Source organism: Pundamilia nyererei, unplaced genomic scaffold (assembly GCF_000239375.1).
Source record: "Pundamilia nyererei isolate P.nyererei 1_Seehausen unplaced genomic scaffold, PunNye1.0 scaffold00068, whole genome shotgun sequence".
NCBI lineage: Eukaryota > Metazoa > Chordata > Actinopteri > Cichliformes > Cichlidae > Pundamilia > Pundamilia nyererei.
Window position 1 is genome coordinate 2,256,611 of NW_005187469.1, and position 24,150 is coordinate 2,280,760.

Consider the following 24,150-nt stretch of genomic DNA (forward strand, 5'->3'; position numbering starts at 1 on the left):
TCCATCCATCCATCCATCCATCCATCCATCCATCCATCCATCCATCCATCCATCCATCCATCCATCCATCCATCCATCCATCCACATTCCTTCCCGCAGTCCTTATTTTCTATTTAGTGAAAAGCATACCTCAGCCATATGAGAACAACTGAGACATAGGACAACCAGCATACACTCTGGCTTAGGGTGAAAAACTTGCACACTGGGTATGTAATGAAATGTGAAAAGGGGATGTTTTGTGGCATAATGCAGCTCTTTCAGAAAACAAAGATTAAAAAAGAGGAAAAGCACAAGAAGAAGCAATGAAAATAAAATGAAAAGTTTTAAAAAAAAATTAAAAATTGATACTTTTGAAATGTTCACCAGATGCTCAACTTTAAGAATTCAAGCTTTAAAGTCTATCAAAATAACCCAGATCAAACTATTTCACTGTTCCAGTTTCCATGCTGACAGAACTTATGCTCTGCTGTTATGCAGCAAGATGGGGAAGTGTTTACTAGATGTGCAGTTTTCAGAGATAAAATGTTGGCCATGTGGTTTGTCTTGAGCTACTGCTGATTACATTCTTCAAGATGCAAATTGAGGAAAAGCACCACAGAGATTGGATAACAGTGAGCAGAAATAGGCTGGTCAGAGGAAATAGCCTTATTTCCTGCCTTGGGTCCAAACTGATTTAGCGTAACTCTTATGCCAGCTCTCTTTTTCTCTTTGTGGGTTGATCGCACCTCTTACAGTGTTACGTCCAGCTGCTCTGGCTGGTTGGAGGATATTAAAGGCAGAAAGGGTCTGAAGGTCTGCTGTGCTTAATCCAATCCCTGCACTTCCTTTTTCAACATTGATTAGTGTATTTCTGTCAGCAGTAACCACGGGTAATGTGTGCTTCAGCAGAAAATAAGAAGTAGAAAAATTTTAGAAATCTTCCAGCTGCTTTATTTATTTTAATACTTACTTTGTGGATTTAATATTTACTTTCTTCTTGGGGTGCCAATGTAGGTTAAACAGGCGATCCATGTGCCATAAGGCAGAGGCCCATTGCAGTAAAGACTAAAAATGTGATATTTAAATGTAATAAACATGTATTATGTATGTTGAGCACCCAAAAGAATATTTCCTGAAATTTACAAGCAGAAGTTGGATGATTGGACTATTTTTGTGGCTGCTGTGAAATGCTGATTGTTTATGTAGTTCAGGGGTAGGCAACTCCACGCCTCGAGGGCCAGTGTCCTGCAGGTTTTAGATATCACCCTGGGTCAACACACCTGAATCACATGATTAGTTTAGTTCATTACCAGGCCTCTGGAGAACTTCAACACATGTTGAGGCGGTCATTTAGCCATTTGAATCAGCTGTGTTGGATCAAAGACACATCAAAAACCTGCAGGACACCGGCCCTCGAGGCGCCCACCCCGATGTAGTTTAACGCACCTCCGGCATATTTTGTCAGAAATCTGCATTTAAGTATTTTTACATTATTGAATCTTTTAATAATGTCATAATAATAATGGATTGCATTTATATAGCGCTTTTCAAGGCACCCAAAGCGCTTTACAATGCCACTATTCATTCACACACTGGTGGAGGCAAGCTACGGTTGTAGCCACAGCTGCCCTGGGGCAGACTGACAGAAGCAAGGCTGACATATCTGGCCAATGCCAGTAGGCGGTAGGGTAAAATGTCTTGCCCAAGGACACAACGACCAGGACAATGACCGGGGATCAAACCGGCGACCTTCCGGTTACGGATATGCTTCCCAACCCCCTGAGCCACGGTCGCCCCATTAGCTGAAAGTAACTATAAAGAAAAGCCCAGCCTTAATAGTTTTTTGAAAGGGCAATAAAAAAACTCAATTACACACTCTGATTCATCAGAGTCACTTATTGTGAAATTATTTGGTTATATACTTGGGATGGGATTGATATTGTTGCCACATTCTAGTACTGAGGCTGCAGTATATACAAAAAACGTCCATAGTTTAAACATATGGAACTGTTTTGTGTTTTTTTTCGAGTCCTTCTGGACCCTGTCTTACATGTCTTCGTATTCCTTTGTATTTTGATGCTATTTATATCCATTTCCATCTATGAAATGCCTTCAGTACAGCTCAGCGAGGATACGTGACTTATTTTCAGTGACTTGTTCCTTAAGCTGTTCATGTAGAAGAAATATAGGATGCTCATTAGCATATTATCAGAGAATTTAACAGTTACATGCGCTTGGATTGCCACAGATGGCTCCTAATTACCAAAAATACCACATTACACAGTACAGCTCATTTATTAGAATATGCAAAAGGAATATTCAGATGTGTGCTTGTGTTCTAGGAGAAACTTCTGCAAGTAAAATAAAATACTTTGAGAATATGTTGAAAGCATTGTACATGTGTACTTGCAATCATTAAAATCGTCTGTACACATGTATATGTGACTCTTTATAGTATGAGGTTGAGCAGCTGTGTTCATTTTCACATAAGCACTATGCCTGTTGACTTAAAACCTGTAAGGACTGGGATGTATTGACAGCTGGTTTGTGTGCTTGTCCGTGTAAGTGTGCCTGAGTTTTATCCCAGAGTCTATAGCTGTAACTATAATTAGCTCTTGTGTTTTGGTTGCCTTGGTAACGCCACAAAGTCCTTGTGACTGTGGCTGTGTGTGAATGTGTGAGCGGATTTGCCTTAACAAGTGCGCTGTGGCATTTTCCCCTTATTGTTCAGCAGCGTGCTTACATATATATGTGGCATGAGGGACTAAGCCAAGCTGCTCTCGGGGTAGCATGTGATGCTCATGTTAACAACAGCAGAAAGATGAAACTGGACTGATTAAGGAAATGTTTTTTCTGGGAGTTGTTTGAGCAATTTCAGCAATTGGAGTAGATACAGAGTGAATTCACATCAGTAATATTTGTAGCAGTTTATTTGCACTTTCACAACCTTCCAAGGTTATTGGGAGTAGTGCCAGTTAAACTCTGGTGTCACTTTACTCAAATAAAGCACCTGAAAGGATCTGGTCCTCATCCAAGAGAGCCACAGTGCATTCATTAAGAAAAAAACTCTGACATGCAGGGTTTTGTAGGTGTCTCGAGACTAGTATTAAAGCATGCTAGCAGTTTCTTAGGCTTGGAAAGATGAGCACAATACAAAAAAAAGGCAAACTGCACAGAGCCTCTGCTATGTTCCTTCCTGGGATTAACACTGACATAATATTAACGACAGAGTACAGGCGAGACAAGTCAGTGTGTTTAGTTTAAGTTACAGTAACTGGAGTCAGATTTGTTTTGACGTTCCCTTCTGATGCCAGGACGACCGGTTGCCAGATTACTCTCCTATAATTTTGCTACTTGTGGGAATGGAAACTATTTATAAATGCTGGTTTGCACTAACACACCAGTGTGACTGGAGACTGAACCATGTACAGAATGTTTTATGTGAGCACAAAATTATATCCATCGATAGATTTGGACATAATTTGGAATGGTGTAGTTGTTAATACTCATTCTCTCACCTGGTCACATTGCTGGTTTAAAGTGGTTAGGTCAGATGGAAAGTGCACAATTAAAAATGGAGACGGAAGTCCTGACTGGCCTTTCACAGCTAAAAGATCTTATTGTGTGGTAGATTTGGCATGGCATCAAACAGATATGAAGCATTATGAACTCTTCCATTACAGTTGAGTTAATATTTTGAGGTGGTGAGAATTAAAATACCAAAATCTTCTACATTTGCACTGAAAATAAATCTGAAGTACAGGCAGTTAATGTGGTTTATAAATAAATAAAGCATTGGTAGAAAGTACATTAATGAAAGGCAATTTCTTTTCCCTTTCTCTTTTTGAAAACAATGTCTTTGATGACCGAGGAGTAAGTGAACATGGGTGGCGAGAAATCCACCTCGGCTAACTTGCTATGCCGTCATGCTGCATTGGGAATCATTAACGTGTGTAGAATTACACCACCATGGACAGTAATGCTATCTGAACCATCATTATGCAATAGCCCAGCATGCCACTCACAAGTACACTGAATCAGTAATGCGCGGGTCACGTGAGGTGCCATATGCATTAATGCATGATGAAAGTATGAGGCATGGAGATGGTAGGGGGTGGAATATAGCAATATAAACAGGGGGGGGGTTATTGTTATTGCAATATCACATTAAACAGATAAGAGGTGACGTTAAAGTCAGGAGAGAAGTTGGTAAAAGTGTTTTCACATGGCTGTATCCGCACTATATGGAAGCAGGGTTTATCGTTTCCTAAATCCTATTCTGTGGTAAAATGCCAAAAGCTGTGTGCTAAATGTCTAAAAGTCTTAAATACTTAAGTCTTAAAGAATTAAATGTTACCATTAATAGTTTTGTTTCATCCTGTTTTAATCACACCCTGCTAAATCTGTCATAAGCTCATCAGCAAAGTCAGTGTGTAAAATGAATAATAAATATTGAGCAACATTTGAGAGTCATCAGTGTTGAGCAGTCTGTTGGCATGAATGAGGCAGTGAATGTGAATCTTTACTCTTGAAAAGGATTTGAATGCAGCAGTTTGTTTCCAAAGACATGGACTGTCTGTTTTTCATTAGATTTGACCTGAAAGCCTCCATCAGCCAGTGCAGTGGTCTCTTAAGTAAATCTGTCTCTCCAGTGTAATTTGTCTGCTTACTGTAGAAACGGAAGACCGGGATTTTTATTTGATGGGCATACTTTGATTTGATTTTTGGTGAACAAACATCGGCAACAGAAATAAGATTTGTAGCAAAGTTTCACTGCGTTACTCTCCCTGCACTGGTGGATAATGCAGTGCAGCAGAGTTTGTGAACTAGTGTAAACTTTCAGGATGTTACAAAGCAACTGGAAAGATCAGTTTCATGATGAATGAGAGTGACACAGATGAGAATCAGTTCACAGAAGCTTTACACAATTTTCTTCTTTCAGAATAAACCCTTTCATTCACTCATTTATACAGCAGCCACTACAGTTGGATGATGTGTCAGAAATTTCAGTTGCAATCAATCCCAACTAAAAAGCTTATCGTCTGATCATGAATACATTTTACTCGATCTTATTTGTAGCAGATGGCTTGGTTGTTTTCGATGGATCCGAATAGCAATTTCATGCAATTAGGCTGTTCGATATAACGATATATATCGGATGACGATATAAAAACGCCTATCGTTTCATTTTACGCTATCGTTTGTTTCGTGGTGTCGCAAAATAAACTGTTTACGGCAATATATTTTCATCGTTCTGATGGTCACTGTAGTGGCTATATTAATTTCTTAAAGTTCTCTCTTTCTCTTATATGTAATATAACCACACTACAGACGGACAAGCGCCTGTTTTTATGCGTTGTCGTTAGCAACAACGACGGTAACACCTTCGTGTGTCCGCTTGTTTATGTTCCACATAAACCTTTTACGATAAAGCTCAAGATCCTGTTGAGACTTTTCAAAATAAACTGAATCACATGAAAGAGCAGATTATTTACGGATGAGAAGTAAAAAAGCCGCCAGGTGCTAAAAATAAACCTTAGACTCAAACGTTAGAACAGGCTTTTCCCTGCAGCACAAATAAAAAGGCGGCCGTTACAACTTATGTCTAAAAATGTATCGGGATTTGCAAGTGCAACCTCTGTATGGCAAGCTGCTTGCAACTGGTTGCCAAATGCTAAAGAAATTATTTGCAATCATTGGGCAACCACCAAATTTAGTGGGAAGGAGGTTGCTGTGCTATTTTTGCTCTGTGACTAACCCACAAGTGGAAAGAAACAATATCCATAAAGACCTATTCTTACCTTTAAAGGGATAAATGCCTTTGCTAAAGTGCCAATAAATTTCCTGATTTCATTCATAGAAATCAATAAGCTCATCCTGGCAAAGGACTGTTATTTAGATTTTATTCGCTGTCAGATCTCATTCAGACTTAATCAGACATTTAACAGCTTAATTAATCTAATCAGCTGTGAGTTGAGATGTTATCAGCTTAATAGTCATTTTTTGTTTTCCTTTCTTAAGCTAGAGATACTGGCTCTAATGTTAAGACTTCTTTTTTTTACACATACTTCACAGTTTTTTAACAGGGTTAAGATGACTTTTTTTAAGTCTTAGAGATGGAGGCAAATATGGAGAAAAATTGTGAGATGAAGAATAGAGGAAGACGAAGGAAAAGGAAAGTGGAGGAGGCTGAAATTGATTGTCTTTAGTCCCCAATGATGAAGTAAAACCTCAACAAGCAAGGTTAAAAATAGTACAGTGAGTGGCCCTGCTGATATCACACACACACACACACACACACACACACCCCAGTGGGGATTCCCATCAAAGCTGCTATCTGCCATCCTGACCTTTTCATTTAAGTTATGTTTGTTCACTCTCTCAATCCACCATTCATATTTACAACCTCCCCATGCAATACAAACCATTCACCTGCACTCCTACACCCAGCCACTACATTCATAAACACTAACGGATTCAGACACAAAAGCAATCGCACACAGGCTTCTTGCTATTCTTTTATTCATACCCTGCCTATATGCCGGAGGCCTGTGATTTACTGTTTTCCACAGCGGACTTGTTCTTTGAAAATACAGTTGAATTGCTTTTATATTAGTTCCCTCAACATGTAGTAAACTGCAATGACAATGCTTAAATAAAGAGAAAGCAAAGTGGCAAATTATCTTAAATGAGCACACAGCCCACTCTGCAATGTATAGCCAAGGAAATGGGAGAGAACAGTGAAGCCCCAGGGGATTCTTTGTTGCTTCAAGTTGATAATTCATTTTGAAAAATTTAACGTTTCAGCCATCGCCATCACTTTAGGGCTATTATAGAAACTGTGTGTGCGTGTTTATGTGTCTATATCTAGGCTCAGTTTTACACATTGTTTCTACTCTGCATGATTTCTGTTAGAACAGTTATTCGAGGCCCAGCATAGGATATAAAAAAAAAATCACTCAATTGAACTGTGACTCATGCAAAGACGCTAGTCCAAGAACACAAGTATGAAGTTGAAAATAAACATAATATGGACCCTTTTGGACATCTGCAAATGCTCGAAATATAATGCTTATTTCGTAAGCTGTTGAACTTCTCGTCTTGTCTGGCAGTAAAAATATTACTTCACAGTGACTTTAATTTACATACACACATTTTGCACTCCAAAGGAAAAAGTCTCTCTTTAAAGAAGTTCTATTGCACTTGGGGAAATAATAAAATATACATGTTATCTTTCTTGGAGATAGATGTTATGATTAACACCACTGTCAGCAATGAAGGATTGTCATTAGTATGATGTTTCTGGATTTACAGGTGCTGATTGGCAGAAATGATTCCCTTTGAAAAGTGCCCAGCTGGCAGATTTTCTCTGCTTACTGTCTTTACATTTTAATTTCAGTTTCAGTTTTATCTATATAACGCCAAATCACATCAACAGTCGCCTTACGGCACTTAATATTTTAAGGTTAAGACCCTACAATAATACAGACAGACCCCAACAATCAGACGAGTATGCACTTTGGCAACAGCCAGAAGGAAAAACTCTCTTTTAACAGGAAGAAACCTCCAGCAGAACCAGGCAGAACAAGGCTATATCAGTATGCGATGACACTTTCACTCTCAGCTTCTTTCTGTCCTGGGTGCTTGCACTCACACTCTGTCTAACTCTATTTATGTTTGTTGTATCGCTTCAAAATCTGCTTTGGATTGTTACGGTAACAATATTACAGTCACAATTCACTTATTATTTTTCACTTGTCGTTACTAATTCTAAGGTGCACTCAGTGAGACTTAGAGCATAGAGGGTTGAAACACCAGCGGTAAGTTGTAAATCAGAAGTAAATCTCAGGTAAAACTATGGCATTTTACAAGGTTAATTACATAAAGATAATTATATGTAAGAAGTATTGTTATAAGTGGAAAAAAGACATTACAAGCAGGTAAACCTCTAAACCTTTGTTCTGCAGTCAGCTGTCACTTTGTAGCTTTGTCTAGCTGCTGTCGTCAGTCTGCAGTAGTACCTCTTTGGCTACTGTGTGCAATGTCTCTGAGCAGTGAACAGGAAGTACTTTCACACATGCATACATTTATGTGTTTTTGCAGCTCATACATTACGTTTAGCTCTTTTAGTCTGGAGAGTAAAAATAAACATGTCAAGATGAACTATTATTCTCCATGTTCAGGAAGTTCTCACAACTCCAAGAACTCTTGACCATCTGCACAGTGACAGTGTGAAGAGCAAAGCACCAATTTGTGAAAATGAAAAACAGATTCAGAGTTTCACTGACATGGAAGTGAATCGAATTAGATTATAGGGCAGTGGTGAAAAGACATATTAGTGGAGTGAATGAAGTGACAGAAGACCGATGATATGATTATAGTAAGTTATAGAGATAGACTATATAAACTATATAGATAGTTTTAGTTTTAGCTTATAGTTACTGACAAGCTCAGATGACACCAAGGGTGTCCTGGTCAGCACCTCATCTACTCCCACACAGGCTTCATGCCCCCTAAAATTGGATTCGATGCCCTCTCATGGCAACTGTCCGTGACGTCGTTAGAATCAAAGCTTTTTATTCTTGTCCAAGAAATGCGTTTGTAGTTGGAATAATGATAAAATACTGCACATTTCAAGAAGTTAGATGCTTTCTAATGTAATTTCTACAACATAATATCATTTCTTAAATTGTTTATAGAGAACAAATGCCTTTAGGGTAGGGAAGCATTTGTATACATTCTCCTAATATATTTAACCCTAAAAATTTGTATTTCGCCAGAAGTGCTGTACTGGTTAAAGCCAAGTTCAGTGTTGAAGCCAATCCACATTTTTTTTTTTGCTATTCTCATGGTACAAAGTCCTCTGGCGCTGTTGGTAATCTTACTTACGAGTGGTATATGTGTATCAGGAGCTGTAAATACACTGCTTTATTTAAAACTGTGGGATGGATTGCTTCTGAACTTGAGATATTTATGGTTAAAACAACATCAATCTTAGAATCGTGTAGATTCTACAAAGCTCTTTTGCAAGATTCTGGTTATATACAATTGAGAATTTGATTTGGTTGATAATCATCCATCTTACCACTTGTCCAATGGGGAGGGGTCTAGAGCGCTTTGCACAGTTCGTAAGTCTGTCACACGGCTAACACAGAGAGGCAGACACATTTGCACCTACAACCAATTTGGACTCACCAATTAAGCTAACATAAACTTGTTGTGAGGTGACAGTGTTTCCCAGCAAAAGCACAGGTTTGAAACAGAGCTAAGGGTTTGTTTACATCCTCTCAAGTTTCGGGGGGGATTTACAGTCCCTATGTTGGCCAGAAAGGACAAGGAGGAAGGATCCATTGAATCAAGAACAGTTTTCCTTATCTGCATCCTCTTCCTCCATCGTGATTTATGCTTCTCCTCAGTTCCCCTCTCTCTCTCCACATGAGATGAGGCTTTTTCCTGCCTTTTTTGAAGAATCTGTTATTGAGACTCTGATTAAATATCTCAACAGAGTTGAAAGCCGTGCAAAGGGGTAAGGTCCTCCTTTTTTTCTTATTATTTTTTGGCTTATTGCCTTTATTGCACAGTAAGTGAAGATAAACAGGATAGAGAGGAGTCGGTCGGACTTCAATCTGCAGCCCTTTGCTGCGTGTCGACCCATCTCCCTTCCTGCTTTCCTGCCATGCAGCATGTGGTGGTCTCCTTACCCACTGAGCTAAACCGGCACCCAGTGTAACCTTTAACATCAATTGAGTCTACTTACTTTTGTCATTCTAATCTGTTATTGGCTAAGACACAAAACATTATGCTCCAAAGAGTTGGCCAATCAGCAACCACAATACAATATTGACATTGTGTTGCTCCAGTGATAATCTTCAATTCTCTACCCCAGTATTTACAGGAGTGCGATTAACGTGCAGTAAAGGGATAGAGTACCGTATTATGACATGCAAATTGCAAGCTAATATTAAATGTATTTTATTTAGGCCAGTTCAGAATAGTCAGTAATTACATTTTTGCAATTAAGAATGACAGACATCTCTGTGGGACCGAAAACAGCACAGAAGAAGTTTATTTTGATGTTTTGCTGATGTCTTAGAACAGGCACAGACAACGGCCAACCTTTTTCTGGTATAAATCACCCGTAGACAGAATGACTGATAACGCATTTAATTTAGAATTTCTGCTAATAATTTTAAGTAATATACACTCTCGCTTAACTTACTGGGTTCTGCTGTTTTATCATCCCTTTAATCACGACATTCGACATGTTTGTTATGTTACCCACAGGCAGGTCACAGATATAAATTTGCAGTGTTGCTAAATATCTCTATCGTATTTTTATATTGATATTTAGCAACATGCACTGTCCTGATTTAAACACCACCCCCCCGAATCAAATCACCAAGAAAATAAATCTCCTATGCATGTGGTAATGCTTTGTAAGGGTGAATTTTTAACTAAAACCTAAAAAAGTAGTTCCTAAGTTTTGCCTTAACCCAACCGGACAGTGAGTCGAGTACACTTAAATATAGTAAACACAGTGAAAATATTTTGCCCTAATCTGCCAAAATATGACGTTCCTACCACACATACACACACAGATACAGACACACAGTCAAATGAACAGCAGTGTTCAAAGCAGTGACCTTAGAGACTGCAGTGCACTATTTTCATGTGACAGGAAAATAGTGCAGTTCATGGCACACTACCATGACCTTCACCCTGCCCATCTCGAGATTCGACTCAACTTTCCTTAATATATTGAACTTTTTTCTGTCCAGCGGTAATATTATCTAGGAAATCCAGCATTTGAATTAGGGACATTTTAATGTAGAAATATCAGCCAAAATATCCGGCATCTCTTTAATGCTTCAGGCTCTGTTTCTGGAAAAAACAATTATCTAAAAATACTAGTCGACAACATTTCCTGGTCCTGCACTTTCCATGACTCTTCATTTTCTTTATTGTGTCAGAGCCATCATCTTAGCCACAGCAAAAGCAGCCATCTAACTGTCTCTGGCATTGGATTTGTGTGTATAAATGTTACAGTGCATCATGTGGGTGCTAAGGCCTGTCTGCTTAGGTGATGATATGATGAATAATAATAGGTTGGGTGATTAATCATACTGTCTGCAGCAAGACGTGCATCCTGTTCCTTTGCCTCAGCTGGACAGCACTTTATCCCACATTAGCGGGAACTTGGAGCTGACAGGTATCAGGTTAAGTCACAGGTGGACACCTCAGCTCAGTTTGTTTTACTTAAAGGTCAAGCCAGTAGCCTTCGAAAGCAATGCACAACAACTGAAACATTTTTAAATAATTACTTTTTAAATGCTAATGAAAATTCAGGAGGGTTTAATGGAATTGGCATTTGTTCCGTTCTTCCTGTTTTCTATAGTTTAATATTCCATCTGTGCACTTCAGCCAATGTGAAAAATGTCAACATTTTCACATAGATGGATGTTGCGCCTTGTTTATGGCATTAAATTGTGACTCATTCTGTTTTGACTGATGACTGAGGTTGTCAGGCAAACAGCGTATAGTCTGAAAACGAAATAAGAACACCGCTGTTCTAACTTCGGCACACATCGAGAACATTTACCAACTGCCTCCAAATAACAGGAAACTTCGAACTCAAAACAAACGGATTCAAAAATTCATTTCATACTTTTGATCAATTTTGCGAGTTAACCCCTTTGTTAAACCCTTTTTGTAAACAAGTGCAAGTGCAGAAAAAAATGACTTCTTACCAACAAAGACACACAGTACACATTCTCCGTGTGCCCACTTAACAGGGAGCAGAGAAGGTAGGAGAAGCAGAAGCATAGATGGCACTGCAGATGTGTTTGCATCCTTCACATTGATTTCTCATGTTTATAGTGCTCTGCTGGGCAACACTGATAACTTGTCTTTGTGCTTTTCTCTCTTATTCACTCAATTTCTATCTTTACCATCTTTATCTGTGCTGTTCATTTACCCTCTCTCCCTTGGCCTAATACACATACACACACACAAACACTAATTATGCCCCTTGTCTAACCTATTGACTGTCAGGCCTACAGCTAAAGGATAATCTTATCTGGAGAGTGCAGCTCAGAGCAGTGCACACTGCCACCCAGTTGATTAAATGCGCACAGAACAGGGCAAGAAGGGCTGCATGTGTCTGTCGCTCAATGTGAGTTTGTTTGTGTATATTTGCCATGATAGGTAATGAAACGGCAAAGTGATGGCCCCGTGGGTGTGGCAGCAGTATAGGATTGTGGATGTATGTATTTCTGTGTGTGTGTACCAGATGTGTGTGTCGTCTTAGTGATTTATCTGTACAATGACATTTTCTCTTACGGGTTAAGAAAACTGGAAAACTAAATTAAACTATTTTGAAGCCCAGAGCAGAATTATCTAAATGTGCTGAATTGCAAAGCTGAAAAACAGAAGGAAGAAAAAAACTTTTTTTTGTTTATTGTGTAAAAATGGAGCAATGAAATACCGGACAAATGTGAATGACTTCTGTGGATTCCAGCATATTTAAAAAAAAATGTTGGGATTATGAGCAATTGAATAGTTGATTTTTGTTTGCACGTACTTTTGAAAATTAGAATCGGGAAAAATAAACGTCTGCAGCTCATGCTTACGAAAAAATTGGAAAACAGCCAAGAAAGCTGCAGCCAGTGCATCACTAATTACAGGACTTACACTAAACTCTTAGTTTTTTGTCGAGATCCCAATAGTATTCACAAAGTGAGTAACCCACATTGAAGCCTACATAATCACAGGTCTTTAATATGCAGTCACTATTTTACACGTACACTTCTCCTCACAGCCTCTTTCACCCTGCAGCTAAGAGAAACACACTGAGCGAATCAGCTCACAACCCTACTTTTAAAGTTGTAGTGTTGTAGTACCTGCCAAGCACAAAATGGTCTCTCAGTTTTGGCTGCCACAGTACTCCCAGAGGGCATTAACGTGGCCCTGTGCAAGTGGAGCACAGTGATTATCAGAGCTTTTAGTGTAGACTGTTACCTCACATTGACATTCAAATTGAGAGGTTTGCTGACAAGGCTGCCGAGGAACAGCCTTGTTAAACTGCAGGTTAATTATGTGCTCACTGATTCCATACTCATTTAGAAGAGTATTTGGCTAATGTCAGAAGCTCTCTGTGGAAGGTCATTTATTTTACTTGCTCTGGGAAAAAAAAACATCTAAAAGATTTATAGATTTCTAAATGTAACAAAAAGTCGTCTCATTTTAACGAGTGCGACCTTGTGTTATTAATGAGAAGTTTCTCGAGTTATTGTTGTCTCAATCTGATGGGAGTCTGGTGTTTGGAAAGGCTACATATTTCCATCTTACATCTTTCTATCTTACTCAGCTAATGATAAATCACCGTGTGTCTCATAAGTGAAGGCAAATTTCATTTTCTCTGCAAAACATAATTTGCACTACATCAGATTAACCAGTAATCTGCGCTTGGAAAGCAAAGTATAATTCAAACTAGCGTATTATGTGGTTCAATTGAATAATGGGATTCATCTTAATTACGCAACGATGGTAAAGTGTGCTGTAGATTTAAACTTGTCTCATTTGTCAGGCTCTTTAAGCCAACTCAATAGAGCAAGCTTGATACTGAGCTTGATACTGTAGCGTGTGCCTAGTTTTATTACAGTTAAACGAATCATGGAATAAATGAAATCCTGTCTGGGTAAGTAAACTGCTTGATAATAACATTTTGTAAGCTTCATCATACAAAATCAGATTTGCAAAGGTGGACTGAGTATTTATTACATAGTAAGGGATATTGATACTTTAATTACATTATATGTAATGTAATATTAGTACATTAAGTTAATTGTCTTTTTTTTATTTTAAGCACACCTTTAAATGAATTGTCAGCTTTATTAATCACATATTTGGAAATTTGATATGTGTGGTATGTATGAATCAGGGTTTATACTGTAACATTATTTTGTGCCAATGATGATGTTGACTGGACATCAAAATCATAATATCAAGCTATTTATTTATTTCTGCTATATCTGCAAGAGCTTTGTAGATACTCGAAATCCAACTGTTGACCTTTTGCTGAACATTTGTTTTCAAAAGGCCAAAGAAAATGACAAACAATTTTCTGTGATGTTTTTGCTACTCTTACACTTAGTCTTTTTTTTTTTTTTTTAGCACAATTAAAACTAATTCTTAACAGCAACATTAGACTTAACTTTCATGCTAAATTGAATCAGTGGGTCTTTTGTTTAAGTGCTACAGCCTAAGTCTTATCTTTAATTAAAAGCTAAGTTCAAGATCTTTCATCACTGTGTCGTTCTGAGGGTGCAAGCGGAGCCAAAGTACTCAAGACCTCCACGTCTTTGATGAGAGATGTTGTCACACAGGAGGGGGATAATCTCTCAGACAGTTAATAATTCTATATTTTCCCCAATCCATTCTGGTCGGCCTTTATTTATTGCTCTCGTTCATTTCAGTTCCCTCTACTCTATATGCAGAGGCCTGGAAACAGAGTGACATACACTGCTAATCATACCCCCTCTCTCCTTTTCTGCTGTCTCCCTATCCCTTCCCTGTCCCTTACTTCAATAATCCCTCCCCTTTTTTCCTCTTCTTCTCTTTTATCTTTCTCCCTCATTATCCGATGTCCACTCCCAATCGCTCTCAGCAACAGACGATACAAGGATCAACCATTTTATCAGTATTGCCACTGCAGAAGCATGTCTGAGTCTAGACACTAAGCCGTTAGGACTGGTAGCAGTAGTACTCCTTTTTTGGTTAATGAGGGATTTGGTTTATGGTGTCTTTAGATATTGCAACTTTGGATAAAGCTTTTGTTATTTCTTTAAGGCAATAGGTTGGCAGAAGAAAAGTGAAGCATAAGTAAGATGGGGGGGAAAGGGAGGGAAAAAAAGAAGAATGCATATTTGAAATTATGTGATAATCAAGTGATAATAGTATTTTTCTGAGGGTGAGCTCAGACATGCTGAATGCAAATTAGCGCTAGATGTTTTAGGGCTAAACGACTCCTCATATTTTATAATTAAGAACTTCATATCAATGACAGTGATTTTATTATTTCACAGCAATGATTCCCCTCTAGATATTTGTGTTATTATTCTTTTACATTAGATGAAAGAAACAGCAAAATAATGTCTGTCACTCCATTCTTTGTAGCTTATGGATGTAAATAAAACTCATAGCAAAGTATTCAATGGCTGTATACTTCTATATGTCTCCTACTATGTTCAGTGCAGATATCGCTACTTTTCAAAAGTTATAATATATCCATTAAGATATAACATAACTTTTGCCCATTTTGTTGACTATTTTTCCTTCATTGGGCACTATATGGAATGCAGTTGCATCGGTGACTTCAGTGCGTCTTGATGGATACGCTGACGTGCTCTACAGGCTTGCTTTTATGGACACTTGAGCTGATGTTGGATTGATTCATGTTAGCAGCCTTTGTATTGTTTGTTTTGGCCTTCATTATAGTGCCATTTTGTGGTCTGTTTACAGGTAGTTGAATGAGTTAGTTGTGTTGCTTTGTGGTGCAAACACAACTAACTTTCCAGTAACGTCGATCAAGTTCAAGGGACAAAGTCTCCGCTATCTGCTATGCCAGACATTTGGTTTTCGTGTCGATGGTACGTTATTCAATTTCAATTCAATTCAGTTTTATTTATATAGCGCCAAATCACAACAACAGTTACCTTGAGGCCCGTAACCCTTGTGGTGTCCTCGGTTCAAAGATGGTCCCTAGGTGAATGGCAAACAAGCATATGGGAATCCCGAGGACACTGTAAGGTAATAACCCTACAATAATACAGTGAAACCCAACAATCAGACAACCACCATTTGAGTGAGCACTTTTGCAACAGTGGGAAGGAAAAACTCCCTTTTAACAGGACGAAATATGCTACAACTGGTTGGGTTGAGTGGAGGGAGAAGGGACAAAAGACATTAATTAATAATGATTCATAATTAAGTGGTATCATTTGTTGACTATCCGTTTTTGTGATGTAGTGTTCATACGACATTCAGGAAACTTCAAGGGGACATTTGTAAATAGCACATGCAGGCACTTCTTCAGGTAGTGATTTTTTATTGGCAGATTTCCAATATTGGTCGATCATGTTCATTTAATTGTAGAATGCTAAATAATTGAGATTAAATTAGATTATTTGCCTTACATGGAAATTTAGGGATGATTATGCAGTTTGCACATGCAGGCACTCAAGCAAGATGCCGTAGTTGGCTCATCTCACGTCCGTAAGAATGTAGTCATCTTAGTTTGTGAGTTTGGGTTTCAGTGAACTAGCCCAGGACCTCGTAATTGGGGGCGATGATGACAACACACTCTAGTTTATTATTATTGATTAATGAGCAACAACAAACCAGAGTGCCTTGTTATCAGACAAATCAAATAAAGGCAAGGCAAGCACTGGCCAGCTGTGTCATAAAGCTAAATGATTGATCACGCTGCGAAGATTTCCAGAAAAGGGAAAGAATGAGTGTAACTCAACAGAACAGCTTTCACAGAAGTGATTACTCCAAAGGGAGAAAATAGCAGGTTACTGAACTAATCAGTACAAGACTTTTTTATTCTGTTTTTGTTGTTGTTGCTGTTCAAACCTTTCGGTGTACTGGGTAGCCTCTTTTTGGCTTCTTCGTGATTAAGGTTATTAATGGTGGGGTGTTTTTTTAATATTTTAAAATCATCACACTGACCCACAAAAGAGGGCAAGATGATGTATGCTAGTCCTTGATATTTTTAAAGGCCACTACAACTCATCAATGTCAAAATGAATGGACGAGGCACGTCTTGTCTAAACGAATAGTGAATTAAGATGATGTCACACTTGTGTTCAAAGCTTTTATTTCAAGGTGACAGTACCTCACTTGCATTTACTTTAGTTTGTCATTACTCACAAAACTCGAGATATCTTTGTGACGCTCCCCTTACTTTGTCCTCTGCCACTACAGTGTCTTTCAGTTGACACTACTCACCTCACTGGGTTTTTGTGTGGCGCACAGGAAAGCAATGGAGTGCATATGCATTATTTACAGTAGCTCTTAGCTTATCAGGCTGGATCTCTTCCACAACCCAGAGCTGTTTTTAGAAGCTTTTGAGACTTCATTGAAGAGGTGAGCTTTTATTAATAAAGCAGGCCATGACTCAGATTAGGAGAGACAAAACTGATATGATGCAAAAGTAATGGCTTCTTGACAGTGATGTAAGAACTTAATGTAATTAATAACTTTAGATGATTCAGCTTTGGGTATATGCTGTAATAATAAGTTAACACAAACCTTTTTATTTTTGTAAAAAGTATTCTATAGCCCAAAAACTCATATAGTGTCCATTGTCACTGCTGATCTCATGGACATTCCATCTAGTCAGCTGTTTTCTCATTGCTTAACCAATTCAGGGTTGCTGGAGTCTTTCCCAGATGTCATAGAGTAAGAGCCAGGGTACAGCCTGGACAGGTAGCTAGTCTATCACGGTGTATACACATGGTCCATGACAGATTTATTGTCTGTGATTGAGCTATCTGAAAGTCAACATATTACAAGCAGAGTAAATGAAACCATTGACTCGTTTAAGTGTTATAACCAAGGAAATAAATGCCTAAGTACTGTTTACATAAGATTGAATAGGCCTGCCCTTGCATAACACTTGAAGGTTGGCTATGCATTTCAGGACTTCAGAGGTTGTGCAGTACAGAGCACTACACTGTACACGGGTTATTTCAGGACCAAGCCTGATGTCAAAATGTCCTGAAGGTATGCTGTGAGTGCAGAAAATGTCCTATGCCTGATGAATTTCATAATCTTGCAACATGACAGCCCTGTGCTAGACTGAACTCACTGAACTTCATTGAACTTCACTGAACTTTTTAGTGGGTTCTGCACCGCTGCTGCTAAAGTGGGCTTAGCAGCAGTGGTGCTTTTTAGATGTAAGTGGCTGTTAAAATGGCTACGTGTTGTGATTATTATCAGCTTAGTTTTTGTTTGTTTCATTACATTACACTCACTATATGTATACTGTTGTCAGTTGAAAGCAACTTTGGCTATTTGATGGACATCGTGCAGCTGTTAGTGCTGAGCTGCATGAACAGTTAGAATCATATATTTCCAGAGCTAAAAAGAGATTTAATATTGGCTGTAACTTTCAGTAGGTAACCAGAAACCCAACTCCAAATGAGCGACGGTGACTCGGGAGGTAAGAGCAGATAGCCTACTAATCAGAATGTTGGAATGTTGGCGGTTCAATCCCACCAACCTCAACATATCTGCTGTTCTTCAGCAAGTGTTGAACCAGTTTTTTATGACTTAAAAATGTCATAAAATGCAATCCTGTGTTAATGTGTATGAAAAGGACTTGTAGTGTAAAAGAGTTCTGAGTGGTCAGCAAGACTAGAAATGTGCTATCTAAATGCCAGTCCATTTAACACTAATTACGTGAGCTGTATCTGAGGCATTGACCATAGTATGTTATGTAATGAATTAAATGTCACATGGTGTTTGGTTCACTGCTTGGCCTGTCTCTCCTCATGGCTCACTGAAATTCAAAAACTGTGCAGTACCAGTACTTTGAAAATTGAAAGTGAATTGAAATGTGAAATGTGGTATTATTGTAAATTGAGATGTTGGAGAGGAAGGTTTTTTTTTTTGTGAAACTATGATTTATACACAATTATTACTGTTTTGGCTTTAATGTGAGAGCAACGCAGTACAAGGCATTTTTTTTCTTACTGTTTATCAGTGCTGCAGTAGTAGTGGTTGGAATACTTTTTTAAACTTAGCTTCATCTCGTTTCAAGTTTTTATGAGGAATCTTAAACTGTAGTCTAGGTTAGAGTGTTTAACCAAAACCATCCGTCTGAGCCAGTGTGTGTTATGTTGAATACAGAGGTTTGGGTTTTTTGTTTTTTTGCTAAAATAAAATTCACTTCATTTTGGCTTTTATTTGACCAGTGGAAGGAGGGAGAATGCCCGTACGTCTTAATTTTTCACTGTAGCCTGCTTCTGTTTCCAGATCTCCACTCTGCTAGTGTTGTGCTTAGACAACTATCTTTATGGTTAGTGGGTATGTGTGCATGGTGTGTGTGTGTTCACGGATGTAATGTACGTGCATGCATGCATGTTTCTATCTGTGTGAAACAACGAATACATATCATTGCCCAGAGCAGTGTGTGGGCCAAACAGCCACAAAGGATTTGAGTCATTGTGTTACTTTCACAGTGAAACTAGTCCACCACAGAGGATGCAGAGCCAAGGTGATGCAGCTGTGCCTGTGACCTTTAATGCATAGATTGCATGAATGCATGGGGGGGGAAAGTGATATAGCTAAGGAATGTAAGCACGGGAAACACATTATGTCAGGTTTCATTCAACAAAAGCACTCTATTTAATTGTTGCTTTGGTGTCATAACAGAAAATGTATGTAAAATAGGCTTATTGTGTGCCTTACCTATGTGTCTACATGTTTTGCGTATATTTATGTGGCTTTCTGCCCCTGTTGACGACATCATGTATCATGATCTTAGACAGAGTCTTCTTTTCATTAAATCGATAGCATTACATGAGGGTTTCAAGTGTTTAAAATTCAAAAGGGAGGATTTTTTCTTTCCTCGTGGCCCATGCTTAATCAGAACTAATCAAAAGCTATACTAATTCATCATCTGTGTCCTACTCTGTGTATGTGTCCTGCTCTGGTGGGAGTGTCTATTTTTCAAATGATTACACTCTTGTCCCTGAGGCTCTGTTGGCCACTGAAAGCTCTGTTAAGCATAACAATCACCATCACCTCTCCTCAGCAGGACACATAGACTTATTAGTTTCAGGGAATTAACATGTTTGTAAAGCGATAATAACACGGTGTTGTATTTTATGTTTTCACCAGACTATTAGTTAATTGGGCTAATTAAGTCAGAAATATACACTCACACTAACATAATATGTTGTATGTATATTATTTGACCCCCATGCAGCTACTTTGAGGTATTGTATGCAAGTACATATGTACTGTATTTGACTAAATATGGCGGCCTGGAAATAACGAACTAGAAAATCTTCCGTGTTAAATATTCATCACGCGAGTGATAAAGTTAACTTTCTAAAAACCACACACGCAAAGCCTCCACGATCAAATCTCTGGTTTAACCGTTTCATGTCGTTTTATTTTATGCCTGTTTATTAAAAAAATAGAAAGAAAGAAAATTTAGAGGCCTGCTGGGAGTTTGTTTGGGCGACTATCTGAGCACCTCTCATTTTCCCTCGACAGGACATCACAGCTTAGCTAACAGCTGAGGCTGGAAAAGGGCAGCTGAATCCACAGAAATATGGTTAATTTGATTTACCAGGGCAAACTTTCCTGGTTTTTTAATCTTTTGTGAAGCTAGTATCTCTTAGTGAAGAGCTCAGACTGTTTATGCCTCACCTTTATGTTTCCTTATTCATTTAATTATAATCACTCTAGAATTTACAGTTGTCTGTATCCTCTGTATCTCTTTGATTTGCCATCCTTTGATCCTCTTCAGTCTTTCTCTCACACTCAGCTCTTGACCTCCTCTTTAAAAATCAGTCTTTCTCCTTTTTTGTCTTTTTACACAGAACAATGCTTTGGATTTATGCATAGCTACACTTATTTGGTTAATTAAAAACGTTCCAGTGTGCTGCAGAGACATGTTCTATAGCAGCGGTCCCCAACCCCCGGGTCTCGGACCGGTACCGGTCCGTGAGTCGTTTGGTACCGGGCCGCGAGAGTTGAGGCTCAGGTGTGAAATGTATAGTTTTCATGGTTTTTATCGGTTTTCAGCGTTATTTTGTTATCGTTTACTCGGTTTTCCTTGGTCTTTTCACGCGTGTTATGAATAAATTTTCTTTTTTTCGGTACTGGTACTAGTTTTATTTTGTTGTATTTATCCGTGACACATTAAAGGCCGGTCCATGAAAATATTGTCGGGCATAAACCGGTCCGCGGTGCAAAAATGGTTGGAGACCGCTGTTCTATAGAACAGAAGTTGCTTTGCCATACAACAGCAATTTTTACCTTTGTACAGAGATCCATTATTGCAGAAGAAGCATCTGAGACTTCATTTTGTTTTCTATGTTTGCTTTCAGTGAAATCAGGAGTAACATTAAATGCAGTAAATACACAATGATTGTTGACTGCAAGATAAGCAGGTGGAATTCATTGTTGCATAAACATATAATTTTTACTTCGTGATTGACTAAAGTGTCTCTTCAGTCACAGTTTAATTACTCTTTTATAATTTTAGCTTTGTAGAAATTCTTGACGCCATCTTACTAGAACACAGTCCCTGTCTGGTCTGGTTGTTTGCCCAGAAAGTCCCACATGAGCAGGAGTTGAGCAACCCAAATTGGTACGTAGCTACATCTTAGGCCCTGAAGGTTCTTATCTAGATCAGATATTAGGATGTCCTCATGTTGCCTATCAGCCACCTGGCAACGGACTGAAATCACAGACCACACAATACTATAGCATGTGCTATTAATTAGTTATAAAATTAAAAATTCAAATGTTAAGGCTAATGGATTAAGAGAATGTATTTATCTGCTTCATCTTGTAACATTTCTCTGAGGTGATCTACAGTGCTAAACTCCACAGGAAAAAAAGTACCATGCACGTATTACTGAGGTAACTTGTGCATCAAAAGGTGTAGAAGTGTATAAGCCAAGTTTGCTGTTAGCATGGGTACTTTGATGCCCTGCTGAGTTCCCTTTGATTCTATTTCTCTTAAGCTCTACATATGTAATCGCTGACTAAAAGGAAGGTGACCATAACTGCTTTTGGCATATGCTTCTCTGCGGCTGCAGTGATAACAGCAAATTAGACTGAGTCAAGGGTGCAGTTAGTGAAGCACAGTTCGAGGCTCTTTTTTAGGTGTCATTAGTGAATCACAAACTGTGGATTTTTTTTCTTGTACTTTTTGTTAGTGTTATTAGATTCTGGTAATGGTGTTATGACATTATCAACTGGATATTTGCTTTTAGAAATAAAAAATAAAATACGACTGGTGCACCTTTTCATTTGTAATTTAACTGTGGATGAACTTTTTCGGTGAAATCTTTTGTTATCAGTGTTTCTTTCTGATTCTGTCACAGTTTTGGTTGCTTCGGAGTGTGAACTCACCCTGTCTGTGCGTTTTGTCTTTTAGTACCGGATTGGGCAGCTGTACATGATCAGTAAACACAGCCATGAGCAGAGCGATCGAGGGGAAGGGGTGGAGGTTGTCCAGAACGAACCGTATGAAGACCCGGCACATGGCCAAGGACAGTACACAGAGAAACGAGTCTACCTCAACAGGTCAGTGGAATATTCTCCTGCTAGTTGAATGCCCGACATGTGATTAATTAGTAGTGTGTGGGCTACTTTTATATGCTGGCCACCATTAATCTAATCTAATTTTCATTTGGTCTCCAACCAGTTCCTGAACATTTCTGTTTGCTGTCTTTCTCTGGCAGAATCTTCTTGCCCACAGAACATATTTTGTTTGTTTGTTTCAGAAATGGAACGAACAAATTCAATCCCTATGGTTGAATATTTACAGAAAAGACTACTCAGTGAATGCAATGAATCAAAATGAATCAAAAACTTCCCACACTGACTGGCAGAACTAAACTCTGTAGAAGTTTACCAGAAAGCCAAATGCTTGTGGGATTGTTGTTTTAAAGGCTATTCTCGCCACCTGGGACCTAATTCCCTGTTCCTAAATGCAGTCAATCCAAAAAAAAGCAATGCAGGGGTTAAAATCGTGATATAGTTTAACAAGAAATACTTCAAATTGCCTAAACACCGCTTGCAGTGTTTCCTGGTGATGAACTATTTGCTTATATTTACAGCATTTCTTCCCGATGACACGAGTGCTTGCAGGATGTGGTAATTTCAGGTAATTCGGTAAAAAATGATTAGACCTAAAATTGTTCTTGTTTGTCTGAGTCAAAGATGTACAATCTAATCACAATGGCCTCTGCATCGAGAAGCATCGAGAAGCATCAAGTCCATTCATTGTATCTTTGGTTGTTTAATGACAAGACTGGCAGTATTGTTGTTAATTTTTTTATTTTAATGAATGATTAATTACTTATTTGTTATAATGAATTGTCATTTAAATATATATAATTATTATTACAAATTAAAATGAAAGTTAGCAAGAAATACATTATTAAAAAATGAAAAGGTGGAAATTTTTTTGCGGAAAAAAATATGACAGAGCCTAAACGAGGTCAAGAGAGAGAAAATGGAAGAAGGCAGAGATGCTGTAGGCCATTTGTCTGAGCACAAATACCCGTGTCAGCATTCGCTATGCCAGGGAACTAATTATGTTGAGTCAGCACACCTCTGCTCTGCAGAGGAAATGAAGAAGGCAAAGGCAGCATACAGAGATCGTCTGGATCTCCATTCAGATATTTTCAGTCGGTTTGCTTTGTATTGAACTAGAAATTTATATAGATAAATTGAGTATTTTGAGCAACAGTGTTCAGGAAGACACTTGCTTGGAGCTTTGTTTAAACAGAAATGAAAGGCAACAGTTGCTTTGTACAAAAAAAAGACCTTAGGCTATAATCTTCATTCACACTGTAAGGTGGAGCAGTTCTGTGAAATTTTTGTGAAATTTTGCCAATATCTAAGGAGCGATATTTACTCATTTCAGAGCAGTTCATTCATGCGCACCAACAAAATTGTCATTCAGGCAAGGAGAAAAAAGAGGGACAGAATTGTATTCTAAACACTTAAACTCTCAGCTTTGATGGATGTTTGCATTTGCAGTTAGATGGAGATCTAGAAAACACTAACCTTTCCACAGCAGCTGACATTTTGATGGAGTGAAATGTATGAGTGCGTAAATGTGTGTCTGCGTTTGGCAGAATTCAAAAGCTCCACATATTGATGATGAACATCCCTGTGGTTTAATTCGAAACCCTCACTTCTCAATGGAAATAACAGCTGCGTTCCTCTGTCAACCACTCAAGCTGCCTTCTATATCTCTGTCTTACAATATTTGTAGTGAAAAAATGATCAAGGAATTCTTACTAGATGGTGCATAATCATGGAAAACAACTGATGTGCTTTCACATGAAGTGAAATGGCATTCTTAATTTATTGCCTTAAAACAAACAAACACACAAATCTGGGTAATAT

At 38.4% G+C, this 24,150-nt stretch overlaps 1 protein-coding gene across 2 annotated transcripts in view; it reads left to right on the forward strand.

Annotated features, from left to right (window-relative positions):
- The window catches only part of LOC102209273 (phosphatidylinositol transfer protein cytoplasmic 1), a 72,795-nt gene that overhangs the window by 32,303 nt on the left and 16,342 nt on the right, over nucleotides 1–24,150 (forward strand). For both annotated transcript variants that reach the window (XM_005736297.2, XM_005736298.1), the window contains exon 2: nucleotides 22,166–22,314. In XM_005736297.2, the coding sequence (XP_005736354.1) occupies nucleotides 22,166–22,314 (149 nt within the window). The remainder of the gene's footprint in view (nucleotides 1–22,165; nucleotides 22,315–24,150) is intronic.